Source organism: Schistocerca gregaria, chromosome 1 (genome assembly GCF_023897955.1).
Source record: "Schistocerca gregaria isolate iqSchGreg1 chromosome 1, iqSchGreg1.2, whole genome shotgun sequence".
Classification (NCBI taxonomy): Eukaryota; Metazoa; Arthropoda; class Insecta; order Orthoptera; family Acrididae; genus Schistocerca; species Schistocerca gregaria.
In genome coordinates this window covers 907546889-907573024 of record NC_064920.1, presented here as the reverse complement: position 1 = coordinate 907573024, position 26136 = coordinate 907546889, and the positions used below count along the sequence as shown (strand labels likewise).

Below are 26136 nucleotides of genomic sequence, written 5' to 3'. Positions count from 1 at the left end.
CACACCATAAGGCCTTGAGTTGACACTGAATGCCTTGTGCGAATGCACTCACTCTGATGCCGCCTCCACTGTCTCTGGCGAAGCAAAATGTGGCCATCATTTTCAAACAAACAGAACTTGGATTTGTCCGAAAACACTATCTGATGGCCTTCCCGCCCCCAGTGGCGTCGTTCCATACACTATAGCTGTCTAGTATATTTCTGCACGTTCGTCAAAGGTAAGCGGAGAAATAGACGACGCGCGCGTAACCCATGCCATAATAAACGACGAAGGATTGTCATCCCTGTTAATGTACGATGTGTTACACTGTTTCACTATTGCGCCAGAGCCGAGGAGGACGCAGATCTGTCCTGCAGTGCCATTCAGATGGGTGCCGATCTTATCGGGGTTGGTTTGTGTGTTCTACGGCCTTCTGTGAGGCATTCTGCACACACCTGTTACAATGGCGAAATATTTCGCCCCAACATGAGCAGCAATTCCCTGGGTGGATGCATCACATTCTCTCAGGTCAACAATGCACCCTGTTTCAAACTCATTGATTTGACAGTACTGTTCGATCATACGTCTGCGAGGCATCCTTCGCGTCTGTTGAAGTCAAACTGATCCATTACTTTCTGTTTTGCAGCGATAAAGAGAGCCGCTAGCACATTATACCGGCATTTAGTGTTGCACAGCGATATAGATGTTGACCTCGCATCCGCGTATCGACATGGTTCAAATGCTGTGTACTAATGCACATGTCCTGTGAATATGAACGTCCTATATCTAGTCGTTTAAGGTGTTCTGTTTTTTTTTTTTTCGGAACCTGAGTGTACTTACACATTGGCTCACTGAAAGCACTTCTCGTTCAAGACACACGGGCGTGACAAATGTGATCTTATGACAGAAGTGTGAGATAAAATCGAAGATAAAGGCGAGTGAGCTGTTGTCGCTTGGCGTCCATGGCGTTCTGTGTACGCTGTTGCAGGTACCTGCTGCTGGTCTTCAGTTTCCTACTCCCGGTAAGGCACCAAGTAGGTAATGAATAACTCTGTAACCTTACGAATCATTAATTTATTAAATACAAATCATCATCACCTGCGAAAGGATTGTAAACTCAGGAACTGTATCCCGCCAATACATATTTAATCGAAATTGCGAAATACTGTACTGCATTGCGCGTTGTCAATAGGCGAGCAGATTTTTGTATAGTGATGTGGCGCACTGATTGGCAACCTTAGGTGGAAAACATCGGAATAGGTAAATTTTTATAATTGCATAGGTTTTCGCGGCCAGAGACAGTTAACATGAAAGATTCTTGGGTATAGTAAAGCGTCATATAGCAAACTAGCTGACAAACCTGGAATTGCCCGGGTATTCATTTTACCCATTTGCTGTTAGAAAGTGATCAAAAAATAAACTGTGCAGGGAAGTATTGAAAAAAGAAATTCCTTTCCATATATTAGTGAAAATATGTTTGAAACTATGAATCAATCGTACAAAAAAAATATATGCTTAATATACGAATGTGGAAATAGATCACCCAAATTAAGATACATGATCCCAGACAGTTTCTGTACGCTGAACGCATCTGTTTTGCGTATCGATAAATCGATTTTATAAACGTCTCTATGGCAACGCATCTTCAGAGCTCTATAGAAGGTTATCGTTTCCGCTAACAGCCGTTTGCGCTTCGTGTTTGAAAGCTGTCAAAAGCGCTGCCGGGTGTCGCTGATTTCCTTAAGTTGACTCGTCTGTGGGATTGTCTTAGTAGTAAAGAATAGCTGCATTAAAACTTCATGAATGATGTGGCATTTTTTTAATGTATCTCAGTGTTTACGACGTCATATCTCTTGAACTCTGCGTCGTTCATTAATATATTTGGCACATTAAAGGCATATGTGGATACTGTCTGCAAAATACGTTGCGAGTAGAGTTGGTAGAAAGGAGTAATACATTTATAGGTCATGCACACTACATCATTTTTCACGCATGTCGGTGTTTATGACATTATATCTCATGAACTATGTGTGGTACCGTGATATACTTTTGCAGGTGTACTTCGCGACGCATGTGTATAATGACTGCGAAGTTTATTGCGAATACAGTTAGTAGTACAAAAGTAACAAATTTAAACGTCATGCACTGTGTGGCAGTCTTTCATACATCTCAGTATTTATGATTTCATATCTCCTGAACTGTGATAGGTAAGCGGCTCAGTGATCGTTGCTGACAGCAAGTTTGGTTGCAGTCGATTCAGTGGTTTGGGAGGAGATTCTGAACACACACACACACACAGAGAGAGAGAGAGAGAGAGAGAGAGAGAGAGAAAGAGAGAGAGAGAGAGGAGAGAGAGATCTATTTTTATGATATGTGTGGGTAACTAACACTGAGTCATTCCTCTGGGCTACAGACCAAAGAAAACTTTTGTTTCAGATTGGAATGAGACTTACGGGTTTATTCGGTTGTTTTAATTCATTCTTTCGTCAGGAATCAGAGTCACTGCTGCACAGAATGCAGAAATGTACGTACAATCCGCCGGTTTTGTTCCATCCATGATATGCTTTCAACTGGAGTGAATAATACAGTTGTTTAACATGTACTACTGTATCTACGATTGCAGTGTCACTGTTCAGTCCATGTTAAAGTAGTACCAGAATTACTCATATTCAAATCACGTTTTTTGTAAATGAATTCATGTATAGACATTCAAGTGTGTCGATACTGGCATACTGGAGCCATCAGTATCTGGATACCGTGAATACGCATTCAACGACTTGACAAAAACTTATAGCTGTAGTCAAGTCTTCGAAGGAAGCATTCGAATATGAATTCATGGTACCCAGATACTGATGCCCATATCGATATACCTGAATGTCTATGCGTGAAGTGCATATGAGCCCTGAAGGTGGCATATTGAAATGCCGAAGCTGGTTGTCAAAGTAAAATAACTTCTAAAAACGTACAGCTGTTTTGTGATTTTCCTTAGTAAATGTTGGCATTGAGGTTATAGAGATCATACGCATTATTTTGGATGAAATTTCTTTTGCCTGTGCCAAAGCACTTTGCACCAATACCCACGCCATTCATCTGATACGCATTCAGAAACTCTCTTATGATCCAAAACATCAATCCCCACCGCGAAACTGCATCCCACTTTTTGGCGTTTTGGGTATTTAACGTGTAAGGAAAGTATTTATGTAGAGCAGAGATGAATAGTGAATCATTCAAGCAAGAACCCGTCCACAAATGGGGAAATCCACTGATTAATATAAACAAATGGTGAATTGTTCTGACAAGGCACCCTGGTTGGCTGTTGGGAGATCTGACCCTGGAGTGCAATGCTGGTCTGGCACAAGTATTCTATTGCACATTATTCAGCGCATATTGTTCAAAACGAGGCTATGCGGAAGACGACTCGAACGTGTTCCCATGTTGACCGAATGACAACGTCAGTTATGATTGGAGTAGTAACAGAACCATCGAGATGAGACTGAGGCTAAACGGAAGCGTGTCACCTGGACAGATGAAACACGTTTTTGTTACTGCAGTTCGATGGTCCTGTCTAGACACGCCGTTGATGTCTTGGCCACCAAATTCGCCTGCTCTGAACCCGACGGAACATACCTGGGATGCTATCTAACGGACAACTGCGCGATAAATGTTCATTACAAATATGTCACAGTTGGATTACTTTTTTTGGCTACTCGTTTCGAATCGACTGTTTCATTCTCAAGTATGATTCTATAGAGGCTGCACTGATCCTCATGACAACCGTCTAAAATTTACAATACTTGACCCACACAGTGGCGGTAGAGAAATGTCACAATATACATACATGCTCACTATACAAGTCAGAATCAAATATGTGTTTGACACTGACTTGTATGGTAATTATATGGATATTGTGGCATTTATCTATCGTCACTGTGTGATGATTGTCATGAAAATCAGGCATTGCAGTGCAGCCTCAGTAGGTCAGGCTTGAGGATGAGCCAATTGCTTCGAAACTAGTGTAATGAGACTGTGACAGATTTGTCATAAACTCTTCATGAAATACAAGGGTTGCTGTTCCTATATTAACAAAATGTTGAAACTTCATAATGCATAAATGGCAATCGTAGCAAAAGATACACGAGGTTTGTCTAATGACGCGATCTCTTGCCGTCATGTACACACACCAAAAAAAGTTTTGCATCGCACCAGTTCCCAGAACTCCTGAAGATAGACGTTGACTGTGGATGTTGTATCACAAACACAGCCCGTTTGACTGTTCAGAGTTGTTACTAATGCTGCCGAAAGATCTAAACAACCATGTATGAGCAGCGCCTATTAGGTGGAGGGGATCCGACAGCGGATCAGTTCCAGTCATTCCACCAGGGAGGAGGTATACGGCTCGCGTTGTCTGTAGTTCAACCATACCTAGACGGCCAATACCGTGGTTCGATCGCGTTACTGTGCGCCAGGAAAGGCTCTCAAGGAAAATGTCCAGGCGTCTCGGAGTGAACCACAGCGATGTTGTTCGGACATGGAGGAGATACAGAGATACAGAAATTGTTGATGACATGCCTCGCTCAAGCCGCCCAAGGGCTACTACTGCAGCGGATGACTGCTATCTACGTATTATGGCTCAGAGGAACCCTGCCAGCAACGCTACCACGTTGAATGATGCTTTTCGTGCAGTCACAGGACGTCTGTTACGACTCGAAATGTGCGCAATAGGCTGCATGATGCGCAACTTCACTCCTGACCACCATGGCGAGGTCTACGAGTATCTTTGCAAGCACGACACCATGCAGTACTGTACAGATGGTTCCAGTAACATGCTGAATGGACCGCTCAGGATTGGCATCAGGTTCTCTTTACCGACGAGTGTCGCAATGCCTTCAACCAGACAATCGTTGGAGACGTGTTTGGAGGCAATCAAGTCAGGCTGAACGCCCTAGACAATCTGTACAACGAGCGCATCAAGGTGGAGGTTCCATGCTATTTTGGGGTGGCATTATGGGGGCCAAAGTACGCTGCTGGTGGTCATGGAAGGTGACGTAACTACTGTTCGATATGTGAATTCCATCCTTCGACCGGTAGTGCAACCATATTGGCAGCATATTGGCGAAGCATTCGTCTTCATGGACGACAATTTACGCCCCCATCGTGCACATCTTGTGAATAACTTCCTTCAGGATAATGACATCGCTCGACTAGAGTGGCCAGCATGTTATCCAGACATGAAGCCTATGGAACATGTCTTGGATAGATTGAAAAGGGCTGTTTATGGACGACGTGACCCACCAACCACTCTGAGGGATCTACGCCGAATCGCCGTTGAGAAGTGAGACAATCTTGACTAACAGTGCCTTGATGAACTTACGGATAGTATGCCACGACGAATACAGGCATGCATCAATGCAGGAGCACGTGCTACAGGATATTAGATGTACAGGTGTGTACAGCAATCTGGACCACCACCTCTGAAGTTTTCGCTGTATGGTGGTACAACATGCAACGTGTGGTTTTCATGAGCAATAAAAAGGGCGGAAATGATGTTTATGTTGATCTCTATTCCTATTTTCTGTACATGTTTCGGAACTCTCGGAACCAAGGCGATGCAAAACTTTTTTTTATGTGTGTACATCTTGATGGGTCAACATTCGACGCTGGACGAATAACGAATACAATGCAACGTTAGGAAGAGTCCTCAGTTGTCGGCTATAGACTAGACGAAAGTTTTGCACTGTCAACAACAAACGCCATCTCAAGAAATAGTAGAGATGACTCTCCAGCATGGATCTATCTTTGATGCCACTCAAGAGCTGACGCTTAACTAATTCCCTTGTCACACGAATTGCATACGACCTCGCCATTCTTTTTTTTTTTTTTTAGCACTATTTCTGCTTCTTTCAACGAGTGTGCTTTCTTAAGGATGTTTTCTTATGTGTGGTTTCTTAAGGGTGCTGTTCTCTTTGAACGCGTTTTTTTTCAAGGCAAATAAAAAATAAGGCTAAATCTGATTATATAATTTTATTCCCTACACTTTTGTCATCAAGGAAAACGCTGAGGTAACGAAAGTCATGGGATACCACCTAATGTCGTATCGGTGCTCAATTTTCTCGGCGTAGTGCAGCAGCTCGACGTGACATGGACTAAACTAGTAGTTGGAAGTCCCCTGCAGAAATATTAAGCCATGTCGCCTCTATAGCCGTCCATAATTTTGAAAGCGTTGTCGATGCAGGATTTTGTGCACGAACTGGCCTTTCCCATTACGTCACATGAATTTTCGATGGGATTTATGTCGGGGGATCTGGGTGGCTAAACCAGATAATTGTGGTCTGGTGACATGGAGCACTGTCATCCATAAAAGTGCCACCGTTGTTTGGGAACATGAAGTCCATGAATGGCTGCAAATGATGTGCAAGTAGGTCAGTTGAACCAGAGGATCGAATCCATTCCATGGTAATGCAGTCCACTTCATTATGGAGAGACCGTCAGCTTGCACATTGCCTTGTTGACAGCTTTTGTCCTTGGCTTCGTGGAGTCTGCGCTGAACTCGAACCCTACCATTAGCTCTTACTAGCTGAAATCGGAACTCATTTGACGACGCCAAGGGTTTCGTCGTCTAGGGCCCAACCGACACGGTAAAGAGTGCAAGAGAGCCGCTGCAGGCGGTATCATACTGTTAGAAAAGGCACTCGCGTCGGTCGTCTGCTGCCATACGCCATTAACGACAAATCTCGCAGCTCTGTAATAAAGGAAACGTTCGTCGTGCGTCCCGCATTGATTTCTGCGGTAATTTCACTTAGTGTTACTTGTCTGTTAGCACTGACAACTCTACGAAAACGTCACAGCTCTCGGTCGTTAAGAGCAGGCCGTCGGTCGGAGCTTTGTCGAGAGTATTTGATATTTCATTGTATTCTGTCTTACGACGCGTGTGCAAAAGTGGTAAAAGTGTCAACGCGGTGGGAATGTTTTTTATTTTTCTTATAAACTGGTGGTGAAAGACGTTTACTTCGCATACGATTTGAAGTGTAAGGCATAATTGATAATTTTACGTCCGATATAAACAGACTACACAAATAACCACGACGGTAATATTGTCACCCAACGATATAGTGTCTGCCAGTGGCAGCAGTGATGCTAAAAAGAGACTATTATTCATTGTATCTCTAGCTTTGTTAGCCGACTTGGATGCGATTTCTAATTTTTTTTGTTTTGTGTTGTCTTCCTAGAGGGAGAGAGAGAGGTATATATTGTTGTATGAAAGGGATAGTGTGCCATTGCAATCAGAATTGTGACTTAAATGTTTGGTGTCTATATAGAAGAGGTGGAAGAATTAAAGACCACTGTAATTCGAAAGAGCTCATCTTGATGAATAAATGTCGAATACAATTATCATCAATGACAACAAAACAGGAAAAGGTAATTCATTCTTTTAAAAACCTGACACTTCACATTGGACATTATAAGTTTTACCAGCCCGATTTACATCCTGTGGCGAATATAATTTCAAAAACCTGCACCGAATTTATAATAATACGGATCAAAACAAGCGACGAGCGACATAGCCGGACGTGGATTTATTCTTGCTACAACGATTAAGGATCTGCTACAATTTTCATTCCTCTCCAGTTTTTCGTTGAGATTGTGCAGAACCATCAGTACTAAATCGTCGATGGCAGCAGCTGTGGGGTCCCGGGATCGACATCGCCGAGATTCAGAAGAATTCTTCTTCCAGCGAATTTCCATTGCTGGAGACAGAATAATAATAATAATAATAATAATAATAATAATAATAGTAATAGTAATAATTTTCAGAGAACCTTCAGGATTTTTGTTAGGAAAAATCCTGTAGTTAACTTCACAAATATTGGCAGTCGCCCCGTACAGTACACAGTCATTCAAGAGAGAATTAATACATTATTGCAAGTAACTTGGGGGAGGGATATTATAGTGGTGAGAGGCAATGCCTGAAATTTGGTACTCTCGGCACACTCTTGACATTGTGAACCTCGGAATATTGAATTCCCTAATGATTTCCGAAATGGAATGTCCGGTGCATCTAGCTCCAACTACAATTCCGCGTTCAAAGTCTGTTAACGTTCACATGAGTCGCCTGAGTACAAATGACAGCTCCGCTAATGCAGTTCTATTTTACACCTCGTGTACGCGAATCTACCGCTGTCTGTATATGTGCGTATCTCTAGCCCATGACTTTTTCACCTCAGTGCAATTTTGTGTGTGTTCACGCTAGACTCTCTTTGTAGCCGCTGCAGCAGGTGGTAGGCCCTATTGCAACGGCAACATTGGTGGTCGGCGGGAATTGCTGAAGCCCTCCAATTGGACCTGCAACAAAAGAATTTTGTATAAGCCATTTTAAATATGTTTACCATCGGCATACATACACAAGAGAAAAATATTAAACTCTAAGAAAATGACATGTTGAAACAAAAGTTATTTTCTTCGCGCGAAGAAAAGAAAAAAACTGGAGAATAGCGTGCACCGAAAACCGACTTTAGAATATATCACGAAGCAGCTACTTACGCTGACGTGGAATTCAAATTAGAATACCGATATCAAATTTGTATCAAAAGCGTAAGTACCGTTATCAAGCTGTTCCCCATGAAAGTGAAAAATACGGTTTCGAGGAAAACGCGTTTAAAGTACTGGGTTACATTTTTTGTAGTTAAATTAAACATAGCTCCAGTCAGTGATCCCTGGATCATTCAGTAACCCTTCCAGATCCGAGAGGAAGTCCACCTCCATCTTCTTCCTAGCCATGGTAGTCCGGCGGGCAATTTTGGCAGCCGTTGTTCGCTGCTCTGCTCGCAAGATACGCTTTTCGTCCGTTTTTATGCAGAAGTTGGCACAGACTGGTCCAATCTCAATTTCGAGTACGTTCATAATCTGCATAACACCCATTAGGCCGTCGTTGAAATCACATGCTACCACATTGACCGCTATATCGACTATTGTTTCCCGATGCGAATGATTTTCGTAGACACTTTTTCACAATTCGCCTTGTAACTCGGTAACGGACTTTCTGACGTACTTTGGATGAACACTGCAATGAATTAAACATCCCAGATAACATTTTAAGCAGAAAAAATCGGATTTTTGTAATTTTCGAGGAGGACTGCTCTCTTAACAAAATGTTCAAATGTGTGTGAAATCTTATGGGACTTAACTGCTAAGGTCATCAGTCCCTAAGCTTGCACACTACTTATCCTAAATTATCCTAAGGACAAACACACACACTCATGCCCGAGGGAGGACTCGAACCTCCGCCGGGACCAGCCGGACAGTCCAGGACTGCAGCGCCCAAGACCGCTCAGCTAATCCCGCGCGGCACTCCCTCAACATGTCTTCATAAATTACCAAGGAGCTCATACACACACTGACATCTCTGTTACACATAGACCGTGTGATACTAGATGAATTAACATTCACTACAGAAATAAAGCAAATCAGACAATGTGTCACAGGCGACTGGTAGGGGGCAGCAAGTTCGCGGATGCACCATGGTGTCAAGTTCAAGTTAGCCCATGGGTTCTCGGTGTCAGGTTTACGCATATTCTTAAAAAATACCTGAAATTTAGTTCCTAACTTTCTTCGTTGTTTACATCGCTTATTAAGTCTGCATCTCACGATCGCATTGCAGACCATTATTCTTCACCGAAACCAATTCAAAGCATTCTCGGAGGATGCCTCAATCTACTGACATCTGTAGCACAATTCTGCAGTCAGTAATTCTGTGGTCAGTCTTCGAAACGTACTCTCTCTCACGTTAACAACCGTATACACATTGAAAACCGCGTTTAAAGCACAATAGGCGAGCTGCTGAGCGGTGGCAAGGTCGGATGTGATGTCGGCGTCGTAGCATGCTACTAACAAGGGAACCTCCCCATTGCACCCCCTCCCCCCCCCCCCCTCAGATTTAGTTATAAGTTGGCACAGTGGATGGGCCTTGAAAAACTGAACACAGATCAATCGAGAAAACAAGAAGAAGTTCTGTTGAACTATGAAAAAATAAGCAAAATATACGAACTGAGTAGTCCATGCGCAACATCGAGGACAAACTTAGCTGAAGAGTGCCGTGGTCCCGTGGTTATCGCGAACAGCTGTGGAACGAAAGGTCCAGCCAGCACGGTAGCTCAGCGTGTTCGGTCAGAGGCCCTCTGTAATAAAATAAAAAGAAAACTGAGTTAATGGGTCAACAACGAACTTAACGGGTGTCTTTCGACGTCCGCCCAGAGCAGATACAACGAACGAAACCGAACAAAAATGAGAATTTAAAAAAAAAAAAGTTCCTTGATTCATGTCTTCCCTCGAGTGAAAAGTTTAATTTTTTTATGTGCGACTGTGGAGCTATTGCATTAATTTCTTCCAGTTTATGTGACAAACTCTTATGTTTTCATCACTTTTTTGGGAGTGATTATCACATCCACAAGAAAACATAAATCGGGCAAGGAGAAGAATCTTTTTAACCATTCGCCAAGTGTACAAGATAGGTGGGCCGACAACATATTCCTGTCATGTGACGGACATGCCGTCACCAGTGTCGTATAGGATATATCAGACGAGTTTTCCTGTGGAGGAATCGGTTGACCTATGACCTTGCGATCAAATGTTTTCGGCTCCCATTGGAGAGGCACGTCCTTTAGTCTACTACTAGCACGGTTTTGCGTTGCGGTCGCAAAACACAGACACTAACTTATTACAGTGAAAAGAGGCGTCAATGAACGAACGGACAGATCATAACTTTGCGAAAATAAACTTTTCACTCGAGGGACGACTTTAACCAGGGACCTCTCGTTCCGCAGCTGCTCACGCTAACCACGGGACCACGGCGCTTCCTCAGCTCGTATCATCCTTGATATTGCGTATGTTGCCCATGGACTACTCAGTTTGTATATTTTACTTATTTTTTTCATAGTTTCACACAACTTCTTCCTGTTTTCTCGATTGATCTGTGTTCAGTTTTTCAAGGCCTATCCACTGTGCCAACTTATAACTAAATCTGAGGGGGGTGCGATGGGGAGGTTCCCTTGTAAGTACACACCCTGTGACCCTACGGTATGGTCCAGTAACTGTGCTTCCTAGCAAGTTTCGGTACAATGGTAGAACCATCGACAGTGGACGTTACAGATATCAGAAAATAAATTCAAGGAATGTGTTTACTCGAAAGAATCCACAATGCTTCGTCAAATCCCTCTACTTAGATTAACCTGAAATGTATATAGCTGCATATTCGTGAGCGCTGAGGGCGCGTGTTTTGTGCAGATAGGAGGCGTGCTGGAGGCGTCGTGGGCGGGCTGGTGGGCGTGGCGTGTACTGCCGCACCGGCAGCTGTTCTCGCAGAGTCTGCTGTGGCCGCCAGCGCTCCTAGTGGCCGTCGCCATCTCTACCGGACTCACCTCGTACCTATTGTGGCGTGCCACCAACGCTCGCCGCCTGTTCGGTGTAGTCGGGGTGAGTCTCTTTCTAGTTGCAGTTTTCTCCTTAATTTCATTCTCTCTACTCATTAATTACAGAAAAACATTGTAGTGTAATTTTAGGTTTAGCGCAAGTCTTGGTATCTGATACTTTAGTGGTTTGTTTGTTACCTGTTGGCACAAATTGTGATTAGACACTGCATGGGTTAGTTGGCGCCATTACGGTGATTCCCAAACCAAAAATTTTTACGATGTCCAAGACATACTCGGCCATAGCCGGCAACGCTATGAAACAAAGCTAGGATCTCACTTAGTATGATGAAAGTGTCCTGCAAGTTACCGAAGGTATCATGATAAACATGCTTCCAGTTAAATTTGATTCATGCATCATGTTCCGATATTTATTAGATTTATTGCCGAGCGTTTACACAATCTTAGTTCAAGTTACATAATACGGATTATGCGGTGAAAATTTCTATTAGGAATGACAGAACATTCCTCTGGGACAGCTGCAAGGTTTTCGATTTGAATTGCTATGATCCATCTGCCACACCCTGCAAATATTTAGTAGGTTTCGTACAAAAATTCCCAGCACGCCAGTAACCGACGAAATCGCTTTGCTGTAAAGTGTAAATGGCTATGCCTCACTTGATAACTGCTCTGCTAATTTAGACTTCAACACGAATGCTTCACTGCGACACTGTTACGTAGAACAACAAAAGCCCTCCCAGAGTTGCCGTAGTTTGAGAATATATCACACGTAGCACAAGCTACAGGCCCCACGCTGTAAGGCGCCCTGCATCTGCACCGGCGTGGTCTCGCGGTTCTAGGCGCGCAGTCCGGAACCGTGCGACTGCTACGGTCGCACGTTCGAATCCTGCCTCGGGCATGGATGTGTGTGATGTCCTTAGGTTAGTTAGGTTTAAGTAGTTCTAAGTTCTAGGGGACTAATGACCACAGCAGTTGAGTCCCATAGTGCTCAGAGCCATCTGCACTGCCCAGTTTGTTGACAGAAAATTAACGGCAGACTTGAACTGCAAATAATAATAGTGTTTAATATTATGTGCCCCCCCATGAACCATGGACCTTGCCGTTGGTGGGGAGGCTTGCGTGCCTCAGCGATACAGATGGCCGTACCGTAGGTGCAACCACAACGGAGGGGTATCTGTTGAGAGGCCAGACAAACGTGTGGTTCCTGAAGAGGGGCAGCAGCCTTTTCAGTAGTTGCAGGGGCAACAGTCTGGATGATTGACTGATCTGGCCTTGCAACATTAATCAAAACGGCCTTGCTGTGCTGGTACTGCGAACGGCTGAAAGCAAGGGGAAACTACAGCCGTAATTTTTCCCGAGGACATGCAGCTTTACTGTATGATTAAATGATGATGGCATCCTCTTGGGTAAAATATTCCGGAGGTAAAATAGTCCCCCATTCGGATCTCCGGGCGGGGACTACTCAGGAGGATGTCGTTATCAGGAGAAAGAAAACTGGCGTTCTACGGATCGGAGCGTGGAATGTCAGATCCCTTAATCGGGCAGGTAGGTTAGAAAATTTAAAAAGGGAAATGGATAGGTTAAAGTTAGATATAGTGGGAATTAGTGAAGTTCGGTGGCAGGAGGAACAAGACTTCTGGTCAGGTGACTACAGGGTTATAAACACAAAATCAAATAGGGGTAATGCAGGAGTAGGTTTAATAATGAATAGGAAAATAGGAATGCGGGTAAGCTACTACAAACAGTATAGTGAACGCATTATTGTGGCCAAGATAGATACGAAGCCCACACCTACTACAGTAGTACAAGTTTATATGCCAACTAGCTCTGCAGATGATGAAGAAATTGAAGAAATGTACGATGAAATAAAAGAAATTATTCAGATAGTGAAGGGAGACGAAAATTTAATAGTAATGGGTGACTGGAATTCGAGTGTAGGAAAAGGGAGAGAAGGAAACATAGTAGGTGAATATGGATTGGGGCTAAGAAATGAAAGAGGAAGCCGCCTAGTAGAATTTTGCACAGAGCACAACTTCATCATAGCTAACACTTGGTTTAAGAATCATGAAAGAAGGTTGTATACGTGGAAGAACCCTGGAGATACTAAAAGGTATCAGATAGATTATATAATGGTAAGACAGAGATTTAGGAACCAGGTTTTAAGTTGTAAGACATTTCCAGGGGCAGATGTGGACTCTGACCACAATCTATTGGTTATGACCTGTAGATTAAAACTGAAGAAACTGCAAAAATGTGGGAAATTAAGGAGATGGGACATGGATAAACTGAAAGAACCAGAGGTTGTACAGAGTTTCAGGGAGAGCATAAGGGAACAATTGACAGGAATAGGGGAAAGAAATACAGTAGAAGAAGAATGGGTAGCTCTGAGGGATGTAGTAGTGAAGGCAGCAGAGGATAAAGTAGGTACTAAGACGAGGGCTGCTAGAAATCCTTGGGTAACAGAAGAAATATTGAATTTAATTGATGAAAGGAGAAAATATAAAAATGCAGTAAATGAAGCAGGCAAAAAGGAATACAAACGTCTCAAAAATGAGATCGACAGGAAGTGCAAAATGGCTAAACAGGGATGGCTAGAGGACAAATGTAAGGATGTAGAAGCTTATCTCACTAGGGGTAAGATAGATACTGCCTACAGGAAAATTAAAGAGACCTTTGGAGAGAAGAGAACCAAGTGTATGAATATCAAGAGCTCAGATGGCAGCCCAGTTCTAAGCAAAGAAGGGAAGGCAGAAAGGTGGAAGGAGTATATAGAAGGTTTATACAAGGGCGATGTACTTGAGGACAATATTATGGAAATGGAAGAGGATGTAGATGAAGACGAAATGGGAGATACGATACTGCGTGAAGAGTTTGACAGAGCACTGAAAGACCTGAGTCGAAACAAGGCCCCCGGAGTAGACAACATTCCATTAGAACTACTGACGGCCTTGGGACAACCAGCCCTGACAAAACTCTACCAGCTGGTGAGCAAGATGTATGAGACAGGCGAAATACCCTCAGACTTCAAGAAGAATATAATAATTCAATCCCAAAGAAAGCAGGTGCTGACAGATGTGAAAATTACCGAACTATCAGTTTAATAAGCCACGGCTGCAAAATACTAACGCGAATTCTTTACAGACGAATGGAAAAACTGGTAGATGCAGACCTCGGGGAGGATCAGTTTGGATTCCGTCGAAATGTTGGAACACGTGAGGCAATACTGACCTTACGACTTATCTTAGAAGAAAGATTAAGGAAGGGCAAACCTACGTTTCTAGCATTTGTAGACTTAGAGAAAGCTTTTGACAATGTTGACTGGAATACTCTTTTTCAAATTCTAAAGGTGGCAGGGGTAAAATACAGGGAGCGAAAGGCTATTTATAATTTGTACAGAAACCAGATGGCAGTCATAAGAGTCGAGGGGCATGAAAGGGAAGCAGTGGTTGGGAAGGGAGTGAGACAGGGTTGTAGCCTCTCCCCGATGTTATTCAATCTGTATATTGAGCAAGCAGTAAAGGAAACAAAAGAAAAATTCGGGATAGGTATTAAAATTCATGGAGACGAAGTAAAAACTTTGAGGTTCGCCGATGACATTGTAATTCTGTCAGAGACGGCAAAGGACTTGGAAGAGCAGTTGAACGGAATGGACAGTGTCTTGAAAGGAGGATATAAGATGAACATTAACAAAAGCAAAACGAGGATAATGGAATGTAGTCAAATTAAATCGGGTGATGCTGAGGGAATTAGATCAGGAAATGAGACACTTCAAGTAGTAAAGGAGTTTTGCTATTTAGGAAGTAAAATAACTGATGATGGTCGAAGTAGAGAGGATATAAAATGTAGACTGGCAATGGCAAGGAAAGCGTTTCTGAAGAAGAGGAATTTGTTAACATCGAATATAGATTTATGGATCAGGAAGTCGTTTCTGAAAGTATTTGTTTGGAGTGTAGCCATGTATGGAAGTGAAACATGGACGATAACTAGTTTGGACAAGAAGAGAATAGAAGCTTTCGAAATGTGGTGCTACAGAAGAATACTGAAGATAAGGTGGATAGATCACGTAACTAATGAGGAGTTATTGAATAGGATTGGGGAGAAGAGAAGTTTGTAGCACAACTTGACTAGAAGAAGGGATCGGTTGGTAGGACATGTTTTGAGGCATCAAGGGATCACAAATTTAGCATTGGAGGGCAGCGTGGAGGGTAAAAATCGTAGAGGGAGACCGAGAGATGAGTACACTAAGCAGATTCAGAAGGATGTAGGTTGCAGTAGGTACTGGGAGATGAAGCAGCTTGCACAGGATAGAGTAGCATGGAGAGCTGCATCAAACCAGTCTCAGGACTGAAGACAACAACAACAATATTATGTGCTTATTTTTACGCAGTATTTTTAAGCTCTCGAAGTAATGGATCGCGACATGGAATGTTGGAATGTTTTCGGCCGTTTGAAGGATACATTCAACGTAATTCTGCTTCATTAAGGCAAATTTTTACAAATTTCAAGTCGACACAAATGTTCTATGCCACACTGATCTGCTGTTTATTGTTACAAACTTAACGCCGTAATATATCGACAGAGAGTTTTGTTTTACATTGTAAAAATAGCTATGTAAAAATAGGTCATCTTCTCTACACTCTACCGTACCGCGTATCTACACATTCCTCTGAAGTTCTCACACATGCTTCAATGTTAAACGCTTTCGTATACGTCACTGCGTTCGTTCTTTCCCGTCGAATGCCGCAGGCGTGCGTTTTTAGCTTCAACCGCCAAGCACAACTTGCAATTAAATCAGGCTTTCTCAACCGATGTTTCGCGACATTTTACTGTTTGGCATAGTGCTTTGGAGTGCGTCATGAAATTTTGTCATGTCGAAATTTTATCTGCTTTTAATAGGACGCATTTCATTTTTGATGTAAGCTCCAATAATTTATAATCAATTTCGACCGGTGATACAAATCTGGGACGCCGGTTACTTTCTCTTCCCACAAAAGTAACAACGCCCTACTTCCTTGATCAGCCTCATCTTGTACGCGTCTTAAGAGGGCTATGTTCAAAAATTTTCTGGAGGAAAGGCTCATTACTTGGAAAAGACGAGCTGGATAAACTGCTCTAATTTTTCGACACCTACAACTGAGGGGAGCAAACACTTGAGTTCACTTAGGAATCTACAACATCCTGGATGCCATAAATACAGCTCTGAAAATTGGAAATACAATTGCAATGTAAGAAGTGATTTATACCAATTAGACCACGTGAGCACCGTGCAACAGAATCATTCCGTCCCACAGCATTCCTGGGCGTTTTGACTTTATGGTGCGTTGCAGTATCTGAAAAATGTCTTCATACCATTGTGTATTGGTTGTGGTTCCATGCTCGAGGAACCCGAAGAGAAGAGGGCCCTTGCAGTGGAGGAAGAAGGTCCTTTTCACCTTACCGGAACTTGTCTGAAGAGCTTTGGATTTCTTTGGTGGGGAGAAGTCGGAGGTCTACATTGTTGGCCTTGCCGTTTGCTCTCGGGCTGTCGGAATGCTGTCGAGCGAAATCATCTTGTTGCACGATAATGCTCGTCCCAACACTACCAATCGGACGAAGGCTAAAGTTCAGCGATTTGGGTGGGAAACACTGCAGCGATCTCCGTACAGCCCGGATCTTTCACCGTGTTGTTTTCACGTCTTTGGTGGCCCGAAGAAAGACATGCTTGGACGTCGGTTTCAGTCAGCCGAGGAAGTGCAACAGTGGGTGCGGTTGTTGTTCCGTCAGCGGCTGGCCGCGTTCAGCGACACAGGAATCATCACCTCGTTTCCCAGGGTCTTAACGCATGTGATGATTACTTTTGAATCAAACAATTCCATGGTCCGTTTGTGGCGTGGGTTCGTTTTCATTTGCCTGCCCTCATATATTGTATGGAATTACAATAATTATTTTAAAAATCAAATACATATTACTGAATAAGAGTTCCACGGTTCATTTATTGGCCAGCGCGTCTCAAACTAGACATGAAACATCCAGTTATGCAGGACCAACTGGAGCTTCAGATTTCATTGTAGGCAATATCCAGGACCGTTAATGAAGTTTAGCAAACATTCTGCAAACGGATAGCTTACGGAAGAGTTGTACCAGGTACATCGTAATCTGTCGATGCACTACATCTGTCTCTATAGTGACTCCAGCCTGCGGCGTAGTACTCCACCGAAGGGGTGACACGACTGGCCTCCGCTCAGGGCGCAGAGACAGGCGTGGCGCGAAAAGCGACAACAAGAACCAGAAACAAACTAGGTTTAACTTTTCTATGGGTACTATATGCTGCTACCAGGTATCCTCCTGTATTGCACTTTCAGATGGCCCAATTCAGCCGAAACTGACAATAAAATTTGAATGAAAACGTTAGCTAGTCTTTGTTCTTAAAAGAAGTGAATATTGGACCGATGTCCCTTTAAACTGAAACTTAAGTCCTAATTTTTCTCCTTTTCGCATACACAGCATGACACGGAGCCTAGCATTTATCAATGTGGAATCTTACAATAGGAAATAGCGTCTAGTGCCCAAATTCGATTTCTCATGTTTTGTTTTTTGGACGTTCAGTGTTTTTATATATCACTATGAAATAGCAACCAGTTGGCAATGAAATGGTTCCGTATTCCTAAACTGCTCTGAACAGAAGATGCACCTAATTAGCCGATCAAACAAGGATTGGGTGAGCTCCATAGAATGAGCAAATAGTATTAGTGGCTGACAAATCATTAGCTGTAACTGTAGAGCAGTTTCCACCTTAGTGACAGCAAATGCGACCGTGTGTAGAGAGTATTAGCAAGGAGTGATATTAGACATTAAGTACTCAACAATGAAGAGTGTGATCTTCATTATGTTCCCTATAAACTTTATGTCGGGCAAACAGTCAAAAAACTGTTTGCCTTAACTACACTAACGGAAAACAATCGCAACATAAAGAAGTAGCTGTGCGACTTAAACCGAAGTTGACAGGCATGTATCTACAACTCACATATGATGTCTGTTCAGATTTCGTACCAGTCGCAAAAGACTGACACTAGTAACGCCACGCATGAGGATCCAAACCAGGTTTGCTTTAAATAAACGCTGTAACGGTCGTGAGTATTAGCCACCTTTGAGATTGGACGTAGCGAGTTGATGTTGGTCGAGAATGTCTTTAAGGCGACAAATAGCCTACGCTATTATCAACAACGCCTCACCGAGTTTGAACGAGCTCGTGTAATAGGGCTACGAGAAACTAGATGTTCCTTCTGCAAAGACTTGTCAGAAATGTATCCGATGTAGATGATTGCTCGCAACGGTGGTCACGAGAATGTACGGTCCCAAGAAGACCGTGCTCCGGACGGTAACGTGGCAACACCAAGTGGGAGGCCTATCGTGTTCGGCGTATTGCTCTGGCCCATCGTGATGCAGCTGCTGCAGCAACTTGAGCAGCTGTTGGCACCACAGTGACACAACGATCTGCTACAAATCGAGTACTTCAAGGACAGCTCAGAGACAGATGCCCTGTAGCGTGTATTCCACTGACCACAAACCACCGCCGTTTGCGACTTCAGTGATGTCAAGCGATAGCTCACTGGCGGGCAGGCTGGAGGTCTGTTGTGTTTTCTGATGAAAACTGATGGTTCGGCCTCGGCGTCATTGATGGTCGTGTGTTATTTAGAAGGAGCCCAGTTGAGGGCTTGCAAAAACAAAATGAAATAAAATTAAAAATGAACTGTCTGCATGCTAGACACACTGTACTTACACCTGGAGTTATCGTCTGGAGTGTGGTCTCGTATGGCAGCGGGAGCACACTCTTGGTTATTCCACGCAACCTGACTGTAAATTTGTACGTCAGTCTGGTCATTTGACTTGTTGTGATGCAATTCATGAACAATATTTAAAAAAAAATGGCTCTGAGCACTATGGGACTCAACTGCTTTGGTCATCAGTCCCCTAGAACTTAGAACTACTTAAACCTAACTAACCTAAGGACATCACACACATCCATGCCCGAGGCAGGATTCGAACCTGCGACCGTAGCATCGCACGGTTCCGGACTGCGCGCCTACAACCGCGAGACCACCGCGGCCGGCGAACAATATTCCAGGGGGTGTTTTCCAACAGGGTAACGATCGTCCACAAACCGCTGCTGTAACCCAACATGCTCTACAGAGTGTCGACGTGTTAGCTTGATCACCGGATCTGCTTCCAAACGAGCACATACGGGGCATCGTCGAACGAACATTGCAGGATCATCCACAAACAGCATTAACCGTCCCTGTATTGACCGACCAAGTGCCCAGCCATGGAAGTCCATCCCTCAAATTGACATCCGGCACCTGTACAACACAGAACATGCGCGTTTACATGCTTGCATTCAACATTCCGGCGTTTACACTGTTTATTACCGTACCATGTTTACACATTTGTAAAGTCTTATCTCGCGCTTGCGTTAATCTGTGATCTTGCAAATGTTAATCACTTAAATATGTTACCTACACAAATGAATTCCAGAAATTTTATGACTCTACAAGAGTTATTTTTTAGTGTCGCGATTTTTTTACCGTCTGTGTATGTACACTGCTGGCCATTAAAATTGCAACACTATGAAGACGGCATTCAACAAACGTGAAATAGGCATCAAGAGTACTACACACGTAGATATGCAAGTGATTAGCGTTTAAGGGCAGCTGCAAAAATGTAAGCAGGAGTAACGACATCCGTCTCCCGTGCATGAGGAAATATCACACCACGGGTTTCTCAGTCAGAGATATGATAGTTACGGTACCTGTTTGTGAGAATATGTTGTTATGCCCCCTATAAATAAGAGCAGCATCTACCGGAACTTGTAGTTCGACAGCGGCAAGATCATGGCTTGACAAGAGTGCATTTCACCGGTCCGCAATATTGCTGCACTCGTTGGTCAGGATCTCACAACTGTCAAGCGAATATAGACTGGAGGGGTTCAGAAAGGCCACACTCAACGCCATGCTGGACCTCAGCGGCTCGGCGTGTGAGAGGACAAGAACCTGTTTGCTCGGCCTTCCAACACTGTCACGCTCAAAAGTATTCGAACGACATGGATCGTTCCTCCTGATTTGCATGCAGCATACTTGATGTAACTATCTTGTAGGTCCTCTATCCTCACTTCGATATAGTCGGTTGACTATAAAAAGTTGTTGTCACAAATGATCACTAGAAGACACTTCTCTGTATGCAATTAACTCAAGGTGTAAATAAATACCACGATACCACAAGCATCAGAGAACACCTCAGACAGTCCTTAACGCTTACAAGCACAAATTTACTACAACAAGTGACATTTGTAAAGTGTTACCACTCTAATTTGTACTTGACACAAACAGTGGCCGTAACTCATAAATCATTCTTGGTTTCTTCTTCTCTGAAAGATTTTCCAACTATCTATTAACCATCGTTGGTGAATGCTTTTGCATAATCTGATTAATGAACTAACCACTTAAAAAACATTATTAATAGCATCAAGCACTCACTCTATCGATACCTCACCGTCAACAACGTATCACTAAAAATTTCACTATCTCCATGATGACGCGTTCATCCACGTGCAGTTCGGAAACCACCTATCGTACTTGTTAACTAAAACAAAGTGACATTAGAAATATAAGTTATTCATATGTTCTGAGACTCGACCACACACTAATCGACGTTGCTAACTAAGCATAAAGAGACGGATATAATACATTTTTAGCCAGTATCACTTAACTGATCTGAACTTTAAATTAAATGACCAAAACTTTTGTACTGGATCGAGACAACTATCCAGAAACTGTTGCCCCTTTTAACTAACAACGATGGTTCCACTCCCAAGTAACAAACTTGAAATAGCGTAATGTAATGTGCTGGATCCCTCCATGAACCATGGATCTTGCCGTTGGTGGGGAGGCTTGCGTGCCTCTGTGATACAGATAGCCGTAGCGTAGGTGCAACCACAACGGAGGGGTATCTGTTGAGAGGCCAGACAAATGTGTGGTTCCTGAAGGGGGGCAAGCAGCATTATCAATAGCTGCAGGGGCAACAGTCTGGATGATTGACTGATGTGGCCTTGTAACATTAATCACAACGGCCTTGCTGTGCTGGCACTGCGAACGGCTGAAGCCAAGGGGAAACTACAGCCGTAATTTTTCACGAGGGCATGCAGCCTTACTGTATGGTTAAATTATGATGGCATCCTCTTGGGTGAAATATTCCAGAGGTAAAATAGTCCCCCATTCGGATCTGTGGGCAGGCGCTACTCAGGAGGACGTTGTTATCAGGAGAAACAAAACTGGCATTCTACGGATCGGAGCGTGGAATGTCAGACGCCTTAATCGGGTACGTGGGTTAGAAAATTTAAAAAGGGAAATGGATTGGTTAAAGTTAGATATAGTGGGAATTAGTGAACTTCGGTGGCAGGAGGAACAAGACTTCTGGTCAGGTGAGTACAGGGTTATAAACACAAAATCAAATAGGGGTAATGCTGCAGTAGGTCCAATAATGAATTGAAAAATAGGAGCGCGGGTAAGCTACTACGAACAGCATAGCGAACGCATTATTGTAGCCAGGATAGACACGAAGCTCACGCCTACCACGGTAGTCCCAGTTTATATGCCAACTAGTTCCGCAGATGACGAAGAGACTGAAGAAATGTATGATGAGATAAAAGAAATAATTCAGATAGTGAAGGGAGACGAAAATTATATCGTCATTGGGACTGGAATTCGATAGCAGGAAAAGGAAGAGGAGGAAAAGGAGTAGGTGAATATGGAATGGGGGTAAGGAATGAAATAAGCAGCCTGGTAGAATTTTGCATAGAGAATAACTTAATCATACCTAACACTTGGTTTAAGAATCATGAATGAAGCCTGTATCCATGAAAGAGGCCGGAAGACACTGGAAGATTTCAGAGATTTAGAAACCAGGTTTTAAATTGTAAGACATTTCCAGGAACGGATGTGGACTCTGATCACAATCTATTGGCTGTGAACAGTAGATTAAAATTGAAGAAACTGTAAAAAGGAGGGAATTTAAGGAGATGGGACCTGGATAAACTAAAAGAACCAGAGGTTTTAGAGAGTTTTGACAAGAATGGGGGAAAGAAATATAGTAGAAAAAGAATGGGCAGCTTTGAGAGGTGAACCTGGTAAGCAATGGCATGGTCAAAATATTACACAGTTCCTTAAAGGCTGGACATTACCAATGGTTGTACTTGGCCTTTGCACTACTTACAAAACAGATTTGGACTCATCAGCAATGGAGATCAAGTAGGTAAAAACACGAGGACTACTAGAAATCCTTGGGTAACAGAAGAGATACTGAATTTAATTGATGAAAGGAGAAAATATAAAAATGCAGTAAATGAAGCAGGCAAAAAGAAATACAAACGTCTCAAAAATGAGATCGACAAGAGGTGCAAAATGGCTAAGCAGGGATGGCTAGAGGACAGATATAAGGATGTAGAGGGGTATATCACTAGGGGTAAGATAGATACTGCCTACAGGAAAATTAAAGAGACCTTTGAGAAAAGAGAATCACTTGTATGAATATCAAAAGCTCAGAAGGAAAACCAGTTCTAAGCAAAGAAGGAAAAGCATAAAGGTCGAAAAAGTATACAGAGTTCCTACACAAGGGCGATGTACTTGAGGGCAGCTTTATGGACATGGAAGAGGACACAGATGAAGATGAAATGGGGGATATGATACTGGATGGAGAATTTGACAGAGCACTGAAAGATCCACACTATGTGACCAAAAGTATCCGGATACCTGGTTGAAAATTACTTACAATTTCGTGACCCCTCCATCGGTAATGCCTTGATGACAGCTTCCACTCTCGCAGGCGTACGTTCAGTCAGGTGCTGGAAGGTTTCTATGGGAATGACAGCCCTTTCTTTACGGAGTCGGTGAGGCCTGGCACGATGTCGGCGTTACAAAACATCCCAAAGGTGTTCTATAGCATTTACGCCAGGCCAGTCCATCAAAGGGATGTTATTGTCGTGTAACCACTCCGCCACAGGCCGTGCATTATGAACAGGTGCTCGATCGTGTTGAAAGATGCATTCTCATTCTCCGAATTGCTCTTCGACAGTGGGCCTGTGCTGTGATAGTGCCACGCAAAACAACAAGGTGTGCAAGCCCCCTCCATGAAAAACAAGACCACACCATAACACCACCAACTCAGAATTTAACTTTTGGCACTACACACGCTGGCAAATCACTTTCACTGGGCATTCGCCATAACCACACCCTGCCATCGGCTAGCCACATTGTGTACCGTGATTCGTCACTCCGTACAACGTTTTTCCATTGTTCAGTCGTCCAGTGTTTACGCTCCAAGTTTTCTCACCTGCCGCCTAACTATCATAGTTCTTGCACTGGGTCCTGAAGCAGTTCGGAATTCCTGTGTGATGGTCCTGATAGATATCTACCTATTACACATTACGACCCTCTTCAACTGTCGGCGGTCTCCGTCAGTCAACAGACGAGGTCGGCCTCCACACATTTGTGCTGTACGTGTACCTTCACGTTTGCATTTCATTATCACACCGAAAACAGTGGACCTAGAGATGTTTAGGAACGGGGAAATCTCACACAGAGACGTATGACACAAGTGACACCAAATCTCCTGACCACGTTCGAAGTCCGTGAGTTCCGCGGAGCGCCCCATTCTGCTCTCTCACGATGTCTAATGACTACTGAGGTCGCTGATATGGAGTACCTGGTAGTAGGTGGCAGCACAGTGCCCCTAATATGAAAAACGTATGTTTTTGGTGGTGTACGGATACCACTGATTACACAGCGTAAGTCGAAATAAGGCCCTGGGAGTAGAAAACATTCCGTTAGAACTACTGATAGCCTTGGGAGAGCCAGCTGCGACAAAATTCTACCATATGGTAAGCAAGGTGTATGAGACAGGTGAAATACCCTCAGACTTCAAGAAGAATATAAAAATTCCAATAGCAAAGGAAGCAGGTGTTGATAGATGTGAAAATTACCGAACTATCAGTTTAATAAGCCACGACTGCAAAATACTGACACGAGTTCTTTACAGATGAATGGAAAAACTGGTAGAAGCCGACGTCGGGGAAGATCAGTTTGGATTCCGTAGAAATGTCGGAACACGTGAGGCAATACTGACCCTACGACTTATCATAGAAAATAGATTAAGGAAAGGCAAACCTACGTTTCTAGCATTTCTAGACGTAGAGAAAGCTTTCGACAATGTTGACTGGAATACTCTCTTTCAAATTCTAAAGATGGCAGGGGTAAAATACAGGGAGCGAAAGGCTATTTACAATTTGTACAGAAACCAGATGGCAGTTATAAGAGTCGAGGGGCATGAAAGGGAAGCAGCAGTTGGGAAGGGAGTGAGACAGGGTTTTAGCCTATCCCCATGTTATTCAATCTGTGTATTCAGCAAGCAATAAAGGAAACAAAAGAAAAATTTGGAGTAGGAATTAAAACCCATGGAGGAGAAATAAAACCTTTGAGGTTTGCCGATGCTGCTTGGAGGCAGCAAAGGACCTCGAAGAGCAGTTGAACGGAATAGACAGTGTCTTGAAGGGAGGATATAAGGTTAATATCAACAAAAGGAAAACGATGATAATGAAATGTAGTCAAATTAATTCAGGTGTTGCTGAGGGAATTAGATTAGGAAATTAGGCACTTAAAGTAGTAAATGAGTATAACCATTAGGGAAGCAAAATAAATGATGATGGTAGAAACATAGAGGATATAAAATGTAGACTGCAATGGCAAGGAAAGCGTTTCTGAAGAAGAGAGATTTGCTAACATCGAATATACACTCCTGGAAATGGAAAAAAGAACACATTGACACCGGTGTGTCAGACCCACCATACTTGCTCCGGACACTGCGAGAGGGCTGTACAAGCAATGATCACACGCACGGCACAGCGGACACACCAGGAACCGCGGTGTTGGCCGTCGAATGGCGCTAGCTGCGCAGCATTTGTGCACCGCCGCCGTCAGTGTCAGCCAGTTTGCCGTGGCATACGGAGCTCCATCACAGTCTTTAACACTGGTAGCATGCCGCGACAGCGTGGACGTGAACCGTATGTGCAGTTGACGGACTTTGAGCGAGGGCGTATAGTGGGCATGCGGGAGGCCGGGTGGACGTACCGCCGAATTGCTCAACACGTGGGGCGTGAGGTCTCCACAGTACATCGATGTTGTCGCCAGTGGTCGGCGGAAGGTGCACGTGCCCGTCGACCTGGGACCGGACCGCAGCGACGCACGGATGCACGCCAAGACCGTAGGATCCTACGCAGTGCCGTAGGGGACAGCACCGCCACTTCCCAGCAAATTAGGGACACTGTTGCTCCTGGGGTATCGGCGAGGACCATTCGCAGCCGTCTCCATGAAGCTGGGCTACGGTCCCGCACACCGTTAGGCCGTCTTCCACTCACGCCCCAACATCGTGCAGCCCGCCTCCAGTGGTGTCGCGACAGGCGTGAATGGAGGGACGAATGGAGACGTGTCGTCTTCAGCGATGAGAGTCGCTTCTGCCTTGGTGCCAATGATGGTCGTATGCGTGTTTGGCGCCGTGCAGGTGAGCGCCACAATCAGGACTGCATACGACCGAGGCACACAGGGCCAACACCCGGCATCATGGTGTGGGGAGCGATCTCCTAGACTGACCGTACACCTCTGGTGATCGTCGAGGAGACACTGAATAGTGCACGGTACATCCAAACCGTCATCGA

General features: G+C 43.8%; 1 protein-coding gene across 1 annotated transcript in view; it reads left to right on the top strand.

Moving 5' to 3' along the window:
- Nucleotides 1-904: 904 nt before the first annotated feature.
- LOC126274804 (uncharacterized) overlaps nt 905-26136 on the top strand; it is a 136652-nt gene continuing 111420 nt past the window's right edge. The window contains exons 1-2 of the mRNA XM_049977143.1: nt 905-1001; nt 11257-11445. Of these exons, the coding sequence (XP_049833100.1) occupies nt 942-1001; nt 11257-11445 (249 nt within the window). The 5' untranslated portion in view covers nt 905-941. The remainder of the gene's footprint in view (nt 1002-11256; nt 11446-26136) is intronic.